A 13,055-nucleotide genomic window follows, 5' to 3' on the forward strand; every position below is an offset into this window, starting at 1 on the left:
GGACGATAATAAGTGCTGATGAGGATGTGGTGAAACTCTCTCCCGGTGCCGGTGGACACGTCACGTGGTGCAGCCACTGCGGAAAACAACGTGCCAGTTTCTTTAAGACTTAAACAGAGATTCACCCAGCGATCCACTCCTAGGTATCTCCTCAAGAGAAATGAAAACACGTCCACACAAAGACTTGTGTGCAAATGTCCATAGCAACAGCAATAATCAATTTCCAAATCGGAACGAATCTAAATGTCCATCAGCTGTGATATGATAAAGGGTGGCATATTCGCATAATGGAATCACAACAAACGTAAAAAGGAACAGAATACCGATCTGTGATACGTCGCGGATGAACTTCAAAAGCGTTATGCTAAGTGATAGAAGCCGGATGCGAGATACATACCGATGCATATATATCTGATGTGATTCTGCTTCCGTGAAATACCCAGAAAGAAGCAGATCTAAAGAGACAGAAAATAGATGAGCTGCCTTAGGCCGGGGATGGACATGTGAGCGACTGTGAATGAATGGGCTTGAGGTCTCCCCGGGGGTGATGACCGTGTTCCGGAACTAGGTGGCTGTGATGGCTTCACAATGCTATAAATCTGTTGAAAAAAATCAAAAGAATTAGTCATCAGCGATTTCTATTTAGACACTGAAAAATTGCCCCTCCCTAACCCAAAGTAAGCATGAATGACTATCACTTGCCACCAGAGAACCCTACATCCTTTTCAGATTTTGGACCCCAAAGTAATAGTTGACATTCGTACACTGCTTTTCTCGCTTCATAAACCGCTTGTCACAATACCTCTCTCTGAGGTGGAGCTCCTTTTTAATTTTTTTTTTTCTGTTTTTCTAGTAAACAGTATCTCTCAATTTTGATATTTAATTTACTTATTGGTAATTTTTTATTCTTGGGGAAGGAGTTTGCCTCTCAGTATCTTGCCCATAATATGTTTTCTTTATGCACCATGGCTGAAACTTTTCTCACTAAGTAATTGTCCATTTATGTAATTGATGAAATTGGTGGTAGTGAAAACCAGCCTAATTAATATCCTTAGTAAATTGGCAAGTGGTAATTGAATTGCCGGGAAGTTTTGTGTCCTATGTGCCTGAGCCACATAGCCCTCAGGTGGGACTGGGGCAGGGGTATTATTTGAGCCATCCGTGGCAGCCAGCTTGTAGCCTATCCCGGAGAAGGGGGTTGGCCTCTATTGGAAAAATCAGCCTCTTTCCTCCCTTGGAGCCATCTCCTGCCCAAGTCCTGACAGAGGACATTGTAGGAACTACACTTGCGAAGTTCTAGGATCCCCCATCCTCCCAGCCCCACCGCTTTTGGCACATGTGTCAAGATAACGATTATATAGAACGATTATCAATTGAGGTCTTCTCTTTTTCCCATCGTAATTCTATTTAGCCAAAGCTCACTGTTTAGTCAATGATGCTAAATATATATAATGCTTTTTCCTTCCCTTTTTCTTTTTAAAAATTCCCTTGTATACTCTCTCATGCTCAGGAACCGAAGAGACAGATAACAAGGGAAGACTTGCGACATATTATAAATTGCACGGTTGTAAAAATAAGTGATTCAGAATTCAAAGAACTAATGCAGGCCCTTGACCCTGGGTGCACCGGGTTGGTCGATGTCAGCACGTTTATTGAACTGCTTGAGGAAAACCCTAAGGTAAGTTTTATAACAACTTCATGTTTGAATTTCTATTTATGGCAGGAAACCGAGAAGTATTCTTAGTAAAAGAAGAGATGCTGGCAAAATGCAGTTTAAATGAATGAATGACGGCACGTTTTTTTCAGCTGAGTTTATTTTCTTTTTTAAGTAAGGGTGATGTGCTGGGAGGTGCTTGATTTTAACTCGTAGTTTCGGAACCGTGTTGAAGGATGCTGTCTGACGTTCTGAGGACCCATCCCTGGATGGTGTGAGGACGTAACTTCTTTTCAAGGCACTTCAGTGGCTCTCCTCTTACTGCTAGTCTCAGAGAGGCGCGTTTGTGACGGTCACCCCTCTGGCGCTCATCAGGATCTGTAGAATGTTTACGTTCGTTCACCTTTTTCAAAAAGGAACTGCTCATTGCCTGAAGCGACTAACTCTTGCTTTTAGTGTTCGTGTCTTTGGACTGAAAAATCAAGAGTTTTGGATTGAAAAATCGCCATTAGTCCAGAGCCTTTTAAAATTATTAGCAATGCCTCCCTAACTTTATTAGCAATGCTTCCATAACTTTAACAGCTATAGCATTTACAAATTTTACTAACTTTTAAGAAATCAGATTAGCTTCAGATGATGCTTGCAACAGGCACTAACAGGGTCTTGTTGGAATGTTTCAGGCTTCTTTTAAGAGCTACAAATTAGCTTTTCATTTGCATGTCATGATTTCTTGAGTACCCACCTGTGCAAAGTGATAACCACTTCTTCAACCCACGTCACTTGGTCCTGCTTGAACTTTAATTCAAAAGTCCCAGAGCCCCGTCACACACAGAAATGGATAATGACACTTTTCCTGAACGCGGCTGTGGGGCAGATCCTGTGTCTGCATTTGGGAGTCATTACGTCTGACCTCCACAGCAGCCCCGCACATAGCCAGGAATATAGACATGTAGGCCATCCGCTCTCCCTCCACGTGGCGAGTGGGGTGGTCTTGGCTTGACGTAGTCAGATCCTGTCAGCTCCCCAGACCCCCTCCTCCACTGCGGCAGGTGCCAGCATTTCCTTCCTGCCGCTCTGGCCCACCAGGCCTCCCTGCGCCATGCGCCTGCCCAGGGGCCCTCCCCGACACCTCTGAGGAAGCCCGCCGTGCAGTCATCAACCTCACGCACCCGTCGCGGTCACGTGGTCAAGCCTCTGTGAAGACAGGCCTTTCTGTTTTCACTGCCCGTTCTGCACCTCGGGCGAGAGCCCAGTGCCAGGCACACTCACAAAACGGTTCGGCGAGTGAACCAATCGACATAGAAGGATGAATTAGAAAAATGAGAAAACACAGATATGGAAATAGAAGAAAATGAAAACCATCACTAACCCTAACATTGAGGAATTGATACCCACTCATACATAGTTGTAGTTTTCCAAACCTTATACCTACACACATGCTTTTTTTTTTGGCAGCTTTATTGAGGTATAATTAATATACAAAAAACTCCACGTATTTACTTCATTCAGTTTGATGAGTTGGATATATGCTTTCCTATAAGATCATCTATTTTATTTCAAAATGAGATCATATAAGCTAATGCCTTTTTAGTCTATATTGTTATTTATTAACATATTTTTAACACCTAATAAAAGTTCTGCTATATAATTTTAAAAGATACAGAGTAACTCTTCCCTGATGTTCTAATCTAGGTGTTTTTTTTCCTTTTATAAATTTTGCTACAGCGAATCTTGTGGTGCCTGCTTTTATGCATCACTCTGATGATTTCTTTAGCATAAACTTCTAGAAATTGAATTTTGGGATCGAAGAATATCTATGTATTTTAAAAATTATTTTAATTGTTTTAAAGAAGAACATATGTATCAAGTACAAAACGCGAAAGATACAAAAGAGAATGCAGTGAATGGTGCGTGTTCGGTCCGCCTCTGTTTCCTAGCTGTTCCCCAGAGCTGGCCGCCGTCACGCCAGTCTGTAGATTACCCAGTCAGCTAACATCATTCCTTGTCGACACTGGCAATTTGCTTCCTTTTCCATTTTTGTCATTCCGATAGGCAAAAAACGCCACCCCACTGTTCTTTGACTTTGCATTATTTAATTTCTAGGCGATGGATTTTTTTCACGTTTATTGTACTTTTTTCCCTAATAAGTGCAAGTTCAATGTTATTATCCCCATTTCCAGATGGGAATTAGGGGGCAAACTCACTTGCTCAGGCCTCCGAGGCACTGGCTAATCAGGGGCAAAGCTGACAGTCCCAGTTCGTGGCCTCCAGACCTCCTGCTGCCTTTACGAGTAATTTGCACTTAGGTCCTTTCTCTTTCCCAAGCAGGTAGGAAGACTGCCCTCCAGCACGGACGCCAAGGCGCCTCTGCTCCTGGCCTGGGATTCAGTAAGTAACCTTTCCCCTGTGGCCCCAGAGCGCTACCACCCCAGGTCACGAACGTGCAGCTGGGTAAAGTGTTGTCGTCTTTGTCGTTGTTAGGTGGACGAGATTGTCCAGGACGCCATCGCTAGGAACCTGCTTCCTTTCAATAACATGCTGCAGTCCTATGACCTCGCAGACACAGGGCTCGTCGGTCGAAACAATTTCAGGAAAATCATGCGCATCTTCTGTCCGTTTTTACCGACGGAACAGTTATCGAAGTAAGTTTTTTGGTGACAGGTTCATCCGTGCTATGCTTCTCCACCTTTTTCCTGCACGTGTTCGCAGTATTGCTGGGCAGAGCTGATCACAGCGCCGTCCGTTGAGCCCTTACCAGCACCGGGCGTTTGCCGAGAGCTCGGCGCGTGCTGTGGGGTTCAGTCCTCACCACACTCTGTCGGGCAGCCAGTATCCCTTTTCACGTGTAGAAAGAGGCCCGGGGGTGGTCAGTGCCTACTCAGAGTCACACAGCCAGTAAGCAGCAGAGCCTGGGTCCGTCCTGGATCATCATTATTCTGTTTTACCCCCCAGGGCGTCTGGCTATGACCAGCCATCCATAAATGGTAGCTTGAATTATAGTTTTGTCCAAAACTTAATTCGCAGTGGGTGGGCCAAAGCTGGAAGGGGCCAGGGCTATTATGAGAAAGTAGAGGACAGTGTCTCGAAGGCCCCTGTGGCTGTTCTGCCACCTGTGTCTTTCACTCTCCACCCGGAGGGACGTAGCTCTTGGGGCACAGAGCCAGGTTCTTTCCCTTTCTGCAGACAACCTTGACAATCCACAGCTCGAAGCCCCCCGTTCTGCAAGGGATGGTGCCTCCCATGCCGCCCCCAACCGCCCGCTGACTGCGGAAGCTTCCTGCACACGTGACCCTTGAATCTGGAGAATAAGGGGAGGGCATTTCGGGACGTGGCACAGCAGCGCAAAGCCCAGAGGGCTGGGGGCACGTGGCACCTTTGGGGACTCCGGGGTAGGGAGTTTTCTGGGAGAGTGCCAGTAGGGTAATGAGGCCGAGGGCCAGGCCGGGCCAGGCGAGGGTGACCATCTGTGCGCCACACTAGGGAGCCAGGTTCATCGGGAAGGCGGTGGTCTGGGCCAGCAGCTGAGAAGCCTCGGGACGGCTTCAAAGATCCCCGTGCTGAGCCCTGTCCACCGGCTGGGCCGGGCACCGTTCCGTTAAGGGCCCCGCTGGCTCTGACGTGCAGCTGTGATTGAGAAGCACAGCTGGGAGCAACTGGAACCTGGGAAGGTGGCTTTAGATGAGGGCGGGGCGCAACGTCAGATTCGTGCTTTATAAAGATCGCTCTGCCTCCAGTGAGGAGAACGGATGGTAAGCAGGAGCTTGAAACGAGGCAGTGACAGGGGGTGGCTGTCCATGACAGTAGAAGGACAAGACGGGTGACTGGACATGGAGGGCCGTGGGAGAGGAGGGAATGAGGGGCCACTGGGGCAGTCAGGCGACAGGCAGAGCTGTCGGCCAGTTTGGAGCGCAAGGGGGGAGTAACTAGGCAGGAGAAAGCACCAGAAGGAGACTCCGGGGGGACGCGGGGCCCAGGGAGGGTCCTCGCTGCATCGGCAGTTTGTTCATTTGTTCAATGAACTGGTTGTGTGACAAGCAGCGTTTACCTGGGGCAGGTGGTAGACCGTCTGCGGCGAGAGGGCTGTGGTGGGACCTGGGAAAACAGCCCGGCTGACCAGTGACTGGGGTGGTGCAGCCGCGGAGACCGAGAAGGTTAGGACAGTGGCACAGGAACACAGGAGCTGGAGGCTAAGAGAGGAGAGAGTCTCAGGGAACAGGGGGAGGTCAGCGCCTCAGATGTCACAAAAGGAGCAGGTGGGGCTGGGAGGGGCAAGGTGGATCCAGCAGGTGCCAGCGACGAGGAGCTCGCTAGCAAGGAGGGTGGCGATGCAGAGCGAGAGAGGGTCCAGTGTGCGGCAGGCCTGCTTTGCACTTGCTCGTAGGCCGGGGCTTCGAAGTTAACGGCAAGACAGAGACTGAAGCGGGGATCCGGAGGCCCCACAGCCGTACTTAGTGAAGCTCTCCGGAAGCGTGCTAGGGTAGGTGACTGGGGCCCTCTCCTCGGCAGGCAGCTGCCCAGACTTCTGTTTCCGTGTTCCCAGTGCAGCGGGGAGGGTGCCATCCTCTGGGAGGGGACGTCAGGGTGGGCCAGGGAGCTTGGGAGCTTGTGAAAGGTTTGCAGCAGCTTCTGAGGGGCCGGAGAGGGGAACCCCTTGGCATCTGTCTCCTTGTTCATAAAAAGGAGGGTGTCCCCAAAGTGCAGGCGTTTCTGTCCTGCCTTAGTAGCAAGTGTTTTCATTACGTCAACTCCTCTTTTCTTACATATATTAATGTGTAAAAAGGAAAAAACCCGTTCTCACCACCATACATTTAACACGGCATCACTTGCCATAAAGAAATTATCCTAAGACTGGACAGCATGGAAACAATATGATTCAGTCCTAATGAGATGTCTCTATCTGCCAAAGGCTAGGAGCATAAAACTTGCTATCGCTTCTTAAAATATTGCTTAATAAGTAGAAAAAATGAAATATGTTAGATATCACTTTGCAGTAAAAGGAATACAAATTTGCGAGCATGTGTTAAAAGGTAGCGCTTCGTGCCAGCCAGGAAGCGGACAGCTTGGTCCTCGTGGGTGCCAGTGGGGGTGCGAATGACAGAGCCTCTTAGGGGATCATCTGGGGTGGCAAGAGGCCCCTCCCCCAGGCGGGCTAACCCTTCGTCTCTAGCTCTTCTGGGCGTGCGAATCGTGGACACACTCGGAGGTTCAGGATACACTTGGGGTACAGCTGGCTCGACCTGCCAGGGGTGTGATTCGGGGTGAGAAGGGACGGAGGAGGAGTCGAGGTGCCTGGCTGCCGCCTGGGGCCTGTGCTCTGGGTTGCCACTTGCCACTGGAGACGGGGCGGCGGGGGCGGATGGTGTCAGTGATGAAAACCGTAAGTTCCATTTTGGACACATTAACTTGGAGGTGGGTGGCACACCGCCACCCAGAGTGGCTGTCACTGTCCCTCCCTCCCCCCTCCCCCACAGTTGCTCTCTACTAGTCACCCAGCTCCATTTTGCCATGATTCTTATCATTTATTTATGTTCATTATCTGTGCCACCCACCAAGGATGTAAAAGGCAGGGACTTTGTCTATTCACCCTTGAAGCCCTAGTTCCCAACTCATGGTCAGGGCTTCTTCACTGTCGAGGGAGGGAACGCATGAATGAATGAATGAACGAATGAATGAATCTAGTGTGTTGGCCATGTAGGTAACCGGGTATTTCATAGGGAACCCTCTCTAATCTACTCTCCATGAAGTAGTTGACTTTAAAATCCTGCTTAAAACACTGGGTGTCCCATTGCCCTTGGGAAAACACACAGATGCTTTAACAGACCCTTATTTCCCGGATCGATCCTCCAGACCCGGGCTCTGCAGCCAGACAGCCTGCATTCACTCCCAGCTCGGCCCTGAACTAGCTGTGAACTTCGGCAACTTTCTCAACCTTCCTGAGCCTCTCTTTCCTCATTCAGACATAACAAGAGGGCTGTGGCGAGGGTCAAACGAGCCGGTAGACATGGAGCCTTTCACCCGGCGCCAAGCCCACGGAGCATCCTCAATACACGTCCGCTGCAGCTGCTCCTGCTGCTCGCAGCGCAGCCGGACCGGACTGCTTCCTGTTTCCTGAAAACCCCCGGCCCTCCCCGCCTCTGGGCTCTTAGATGGTCTTTTCCCTCGATTCTGAATGGCCAGTTTCCTGGCCACTTGCCTTCGTGAAGTTGTAGCTGACAGTTGCAGCGACAAAACCTAGCACAGTTAGAATGATCACGGGAACTTCCTGAGCACGTGTGGCCACGTGTAAATCATCATCGTGATCTGGTGATGCTGCGATCATACCTACAGCCTTCTGAGCACATGTACACACGTAGCCTGCCGGCCCTCAGGCCAAGGGCTTTACGGGGCCCCGCTGACTGTTCACGGTAGTTCCTATGACGTAGGCACTTTCATTACGTGCATTTTGTACATGGGGGGACTGGAGCACAGAAAGGTACAGACCACATCCTGAGTCGAGTGTTCTTGACCCTTTCGTATTCTTAAAAATGATTGAGGACCTCAAGAATGTTTGCGTATGGAGTGTATCTGTCACCATTTACTGTCTTAGAAATCGTTGTGATTTCTCTGTAGGCTCAGGGAAAACGTTGGGATTTTAAAATAATGATTTGTTGGATGATAATGAGGTCACAGAAATTACAGCAGTTATACTAGTAATGAGGTAGAAGGGGGTGTCGAGAAACTGAGTCCATTCTCTGAAAACCGACTCTTGCGGCTTATTTATACCCTAAATGTTTCAATGGCCTGAGAAAACATTAGGGAGCACATTCCATCTATGGTCAGAGCTGGGAGTGATCACGCAACATGTAGCCTCCGAAAAGCCCGCAGTACACACATGGAAGACTCAGGGCAGAGAGGACGAATGACGTCTCAGCATCCTTATGGACGTGGTACGCTGGAGACCACACCTCGTGGACAGCTGCCTTCAGTCACAGAGCTGTCACGTCACAGAGCTGACATGCAGACCCAGGCTGATTCCCGGGCCACACGCACAGCTAGAATGTTCTTTTGGGCCTCTGGCTTTACCAAGTTTGCAACAATGAGCATGCGCAACTTCTATGATTAGAAAAATATTAACAAACAAAATGTTGGAAAAGACATAGATCCTGCCGTATTAATAGTTTCCTACATTTTAAAAAATAATTTCACATGCCAAAATTTCAATATAAGTACTTCCCATAATTCTGTACCCAAATTTCTGATTAATTTTTTTTATATTTGTTATATCTTTGTTGCAGTATTCTTTACAAATAATAAACTGCACATATTTAGATGATATAGTTTGAGGAAATGTGCCTACATTCCATCATCCATGAGACCGTCACAAGCTATCCATCACAATATCAAGCATTTTCACCATCCCCAAATCTTCCTTGTGCCTTTTTACAATCCATCTCTTCCACACCCCCAGCAACCACTCGTCAGCTCTCTGTCATGACCGATTACTTTGCATTTCCTAGGATTTTACACAAATGAAAAGAAAGCATACACAATATTCTTTTTTGTGAGGCTTTATTCTCCAAGCATAAGGATTCTGAGATTCATTCATGCCGTTATGTGTATTCGGAGCTGGTCCCTTTTCATTGCTGAGTAGTATTCCGTCTTGTGGTCTCTCCCACCTGGTGGCTGCACTCATCAGTTGATGGACAGGTTTGTTTCTGGTTTGGGGCTGTTACAAATAGAACTGTGCATGTGCACGTTTTTGCGTAGACACATTCCTGTTCCGCTTGGGGAAATGCCTAGGGGTGTGACAGGAGGCTCGTGTATAGATTCGGTTGCCAAGCCATTGTCCCAAGTGGCCACCCCACTGTACGCCCACCAGCAGTGGATGGGAACCATGCTTACCCGCATCCTCACCGGCACGTTACCAGGTAAGGTCTGCCTGTCTAGGTTTTAGCCATTCTAATAGGTGTGTCCTAATTATTTTTAAAATTCAGAGTCTGCAGTAAGTTTCAGGATACTGCTTCAGGAAGGATCCTTTACAAGAACTTTTTGGCAAGCATAGGACTTAACGGCCCGCCCACCGTCCCCCCCGTTCTTGCCCCAAAGGATCAGCCATTAAGTGAACATTTTCAGAAAGAGGGACCGCGGCCGCTGGATCTTTCTGAGAGGTAACAATCAAGCACAATGAAAGCACCTGTGAAAACCGTAGCACCTATCGTGAAAAGGCAGTTAGTAAACATTAGTTGCCTAAACGAGGATATTGATAATTTATGATTTAAATAAGAAAGATGGCAAAGTGTAAGTACAGTGATTAGAGCCAGGGAATTTTAGAGCAAGCGGAGATCTATTAATTCTAGACATGAAAGCACGGAGGTCTGAGAGGTTTGGGGCCTTCCCAGGTAATCCACAGCTTAGAGCTTGCCCTAGAGCGAGACCCCAGGACGCCCCGCTGCCAGAGAGCTCTCCGCCACTCGCCTGCCACATACCTCGTAGCCGTCCTTTTCCACAAACTTGGGTTCCTGACCACCGTGGAATATTTATTGCCAGTCAACCTTTTCTAACGTGAAAGATAAAATTGTTAAAAATGATCGCCAAATTGAATTGTAACAATAAAAGGTGCCTAGGAAACCTATTAAAAATGAATATTCTAAAAGATGAACATTCTAGCCCTTCTTCGCTTTGAAAAATACAGGTCTAGTCTAATGAAAAGATATTATTTTAACTCGCTTGTTCAGAGCTTGCAATAAATCCATGAGGAAAGGTAAAATGTGGGCATATTCAGACTTCACTTTATCAGATCCCCTTTAAAACATTAAGTATAGGCAATGGGAATGTCCTAACGCTGTGCTAATTAAATTTAAATATCTGGGCACTTCAGTAGTAGTTGCTTTATAAATGGGCAGAAAGATGGTATTTTAAGAGAAAAGTTAAATATTCAGTTATGAGAATCTTTCCTAAAACCAGTGACAGAAGTAATGACAATTAAGCACTTCATAAAATGTGATTTCCGAGAGCTCTTAAAATCACCAGAAGCAGCGGGAAGGCAGTGGAAGTTCCTTCTCCATGGCCGTCCCCGGCACCGCCCTCCCGCTCAACCCAGTAGGGCCCAGGAGATTTCTGGGAGCTGAAGAAATCATTATTCTCCGATCACACGTAGAGAGCCTCACACTCACACACAGCACATCACACAAAGTGTGTATTTTATAAATCTAGCTGATTTTGTAAATCACCCCGGGAAAGCTGTGGACAGCCCTTCCCTCCCGTGTATGTCTGGTGATTTCTTTGATCTAGTTACCACAAAACGGCATATTTAATCTAAGGCTAGATAATGGCCTCTGACTTTTAATTTTCCCAGTTCACAAAAATATCCCTTTTCAGCCATGTCTGCCCAGTCACACGTCATATTCAGCCAGCTCAACACGCAGTTGAAAACCTTAGCACAGGGCTGAAGCCCCCACCCCAGCCCGCCTGCTTCTGACTCCGTGCCGCTGACCTCCAGTTCTGGCTCTGGCACCTACGAGCCGTGAGCGCGTGCGAAGTCCCCGAGTCACTGTGTCTATCTGAGCATCCGTTTCCTCGTTTGGGACAAGGGGGCGGTGAACCTCCTTGTCATCGGGGGTTATCTGAAAATGGGTGAGGTGTGTGGGATGTATCCCGCTGGACCTGACTGCCTGCTTGTGATTTTAGAAGCAAGCCCACTGAGGATAAAAATAAAAGCACCTTGACCAAGAATATGACCAAGGGTGAAGTTCTTGAAAAACTCAAGAACTGTGTACAGCAGCAGGACCCCGCACTCAGAAAACGATTTCTTGACTTCGGCAAGGAACTTGATGGCAAAGTTAACAGGCCCCACTTCAGGAAGGTAGGAGAATGGGTTTCTCTGTGTTTCTGTGTTTCTTTCTTTCTCGAGTTCAGTTGTTTTATTAAACTAACATGCTTTAGGTTTTCAGTAAGGATTTATTCCGGGAAAGAGCAGGTCCATCTCTAGGCACCTTTAAACAATTGAAAAAGATTCTTTTGGCCAAAAGTGTCTTTGGCAGCTTCCTGCAGAGAATACTTTTGATATGGATGTGGCTGGGTTTTGATACCTAAACTTTCAAATCAAAGCATTTACGGATGTGTTTTTGGCCGATCCACGGAGTACCTGGCTTTGTGCATTGTGCATTGTCCGGCAGAGTGGAGGTGGGAATGGAGCCATTCAGGCCTCCTCCCTGCCTGGGGCTCCCCGCGATGCTGTGAACACAGAGCTGAGGTCTGCTCCTCCGGAAAGCGAAAAACAATCTGGCAGCGAAAATGGCAAGTGCAGAGTGCTGATTTGCATGTGCTCGTGGGAACTGGCGAGGTTCTACCAGAAAGGACTCGGTTTGAAAGGTTCCGCATAGACTTCTCAGAAATTAATCTAAATGATTGCTTAAAATTCCTATTATGATCCCTCTAGCTAATCATCTTCAGCTATTGTTAAGGAAAGCATTTCAACTAATATGCAGCAGTGTCCGTGTGGACAAATTTAGAAGAAGGCAATGAAATATATTTCCAAGAAGAGAATAATTATATTAGCAGCTACTATTTATCTAGTGCCTGCCCTGTGCCAGGCGTCATAAAAGGCTCTTTGCATATCTTCTGTCCAGGCTTCCCGATGGCAGCATCAGTGTGCACGGATGGAGGAGGGAGCGGGGCTAGAGGCACAGTACCTCTAGAGGTATTCTGTGGGGTTAGTTGGCTGTTGAAACAGTTCAGACCTCCCCGCTCCCCAGACAGAATAGAAGATGCGGAGGAGGATGCTGTGCGAGCACGTGGGGCATGGCGAGGAGGGCAGAGGCAAGAAATACTTAGGAAAGAGGGACGATTGTCAAAGAAGAGGAAAGATTCGAGGACGATGCCTAGATTTCTGGTTTGGGGGACCAGGAGGCTGGTGGTTAGTCACTGATAATTCTGATGAGAGCAATTTCCGTGTGGTGAATGGTGGCACATGGGTACAAATCATCTAGCTCTCCCAGGGCGCCTTCTCCTAGATTCCGGGTCCTGGATCCTGTTGCCACTCCTGCCCCCTCCACCCCAAGTCACCTAGCACCAGTCCCCTCCTGCATAATGGCCTCGAACGACCACAGTGCTCAGTGGTCTGTTTATGGTCTCACAGGAAGCTCACGAGAATTGACCAGTCTGCCTTCGATTTTTCAGAGAGGGAAAGTGGCTGTGTTAGCAAAGCTGGGGCAGACCCGTGACCACTGACTCCAAGGGCCGCTTCTTAACTCTGCTCACCTGAGGACTCCTTCAGGTCCATAAGCTCAGCGGCATGTTCTTCCGTCCTACGGCCTTAGCTGCCATTGCTAAGCCAGTGACGTCCTCATGCACGTCTCTAGTTCACATCCCAGAGGACTCTCTCGAAACTCCCGTCTCAGGAGCCCACCCCTCCACTCGACTT

At 48.1% G+C, this 13,055-nt stretch overlaps 1 protein-coding gene across 6 annotated transcripts in view; it reads left to right on the top strand.

Moving 5' to 3' along the window:
- Positions 1-13,055, top strand: part of EFCAB6 (EF-hand calcium binding domain 6) — a 183,415-nt gene that overhangs the window by 89,377 nt on the left and 80,983 nt on the right. For 5 of the 6 annotated variants that reach the window (XM_025050627.1, XM_025050628.1, XM_025050632.1 and 2 more), the window contains 5 exons: positions 1,511-1,678; positions 3,980-4,042; positions 4,136-4,296; positions 9,628-9,801; positions 11,321-11,495. In XM_025050627.1, coding sequence (XP_024906395.1) covers positions 1,511-1,678; positions 3,980-4,042; positions 4,136-4,296; positions 9,628-9,801; positions 11,321-11,495 — 741 coding nt within the window. The remainder of the gene's footprint in view (positions 1-1,510; positions 1,679-3,979; positions 4,043-4,135; positions 4,297-9,627; positions 9,802-11,320; positions 11,496-13,055) is intronic. The other variant, XM_025050631.1, reaches the window with a different exon arrangement.

The sequence above is a fragment of the Pteropus alecto genome, unplaced genomic scaffold (assembly GCF_000325575.1).
Source record: "Pteropus alecto unplaced genomic scaffold, ASM32557v1 scaffold157, whole genome shotgun sequence".
NCBI lineage: Eukaryota > Metazoa > Chordata > Mammalia > Chiroptera > Pteropodidae > Pteropus > Pteropus alecto.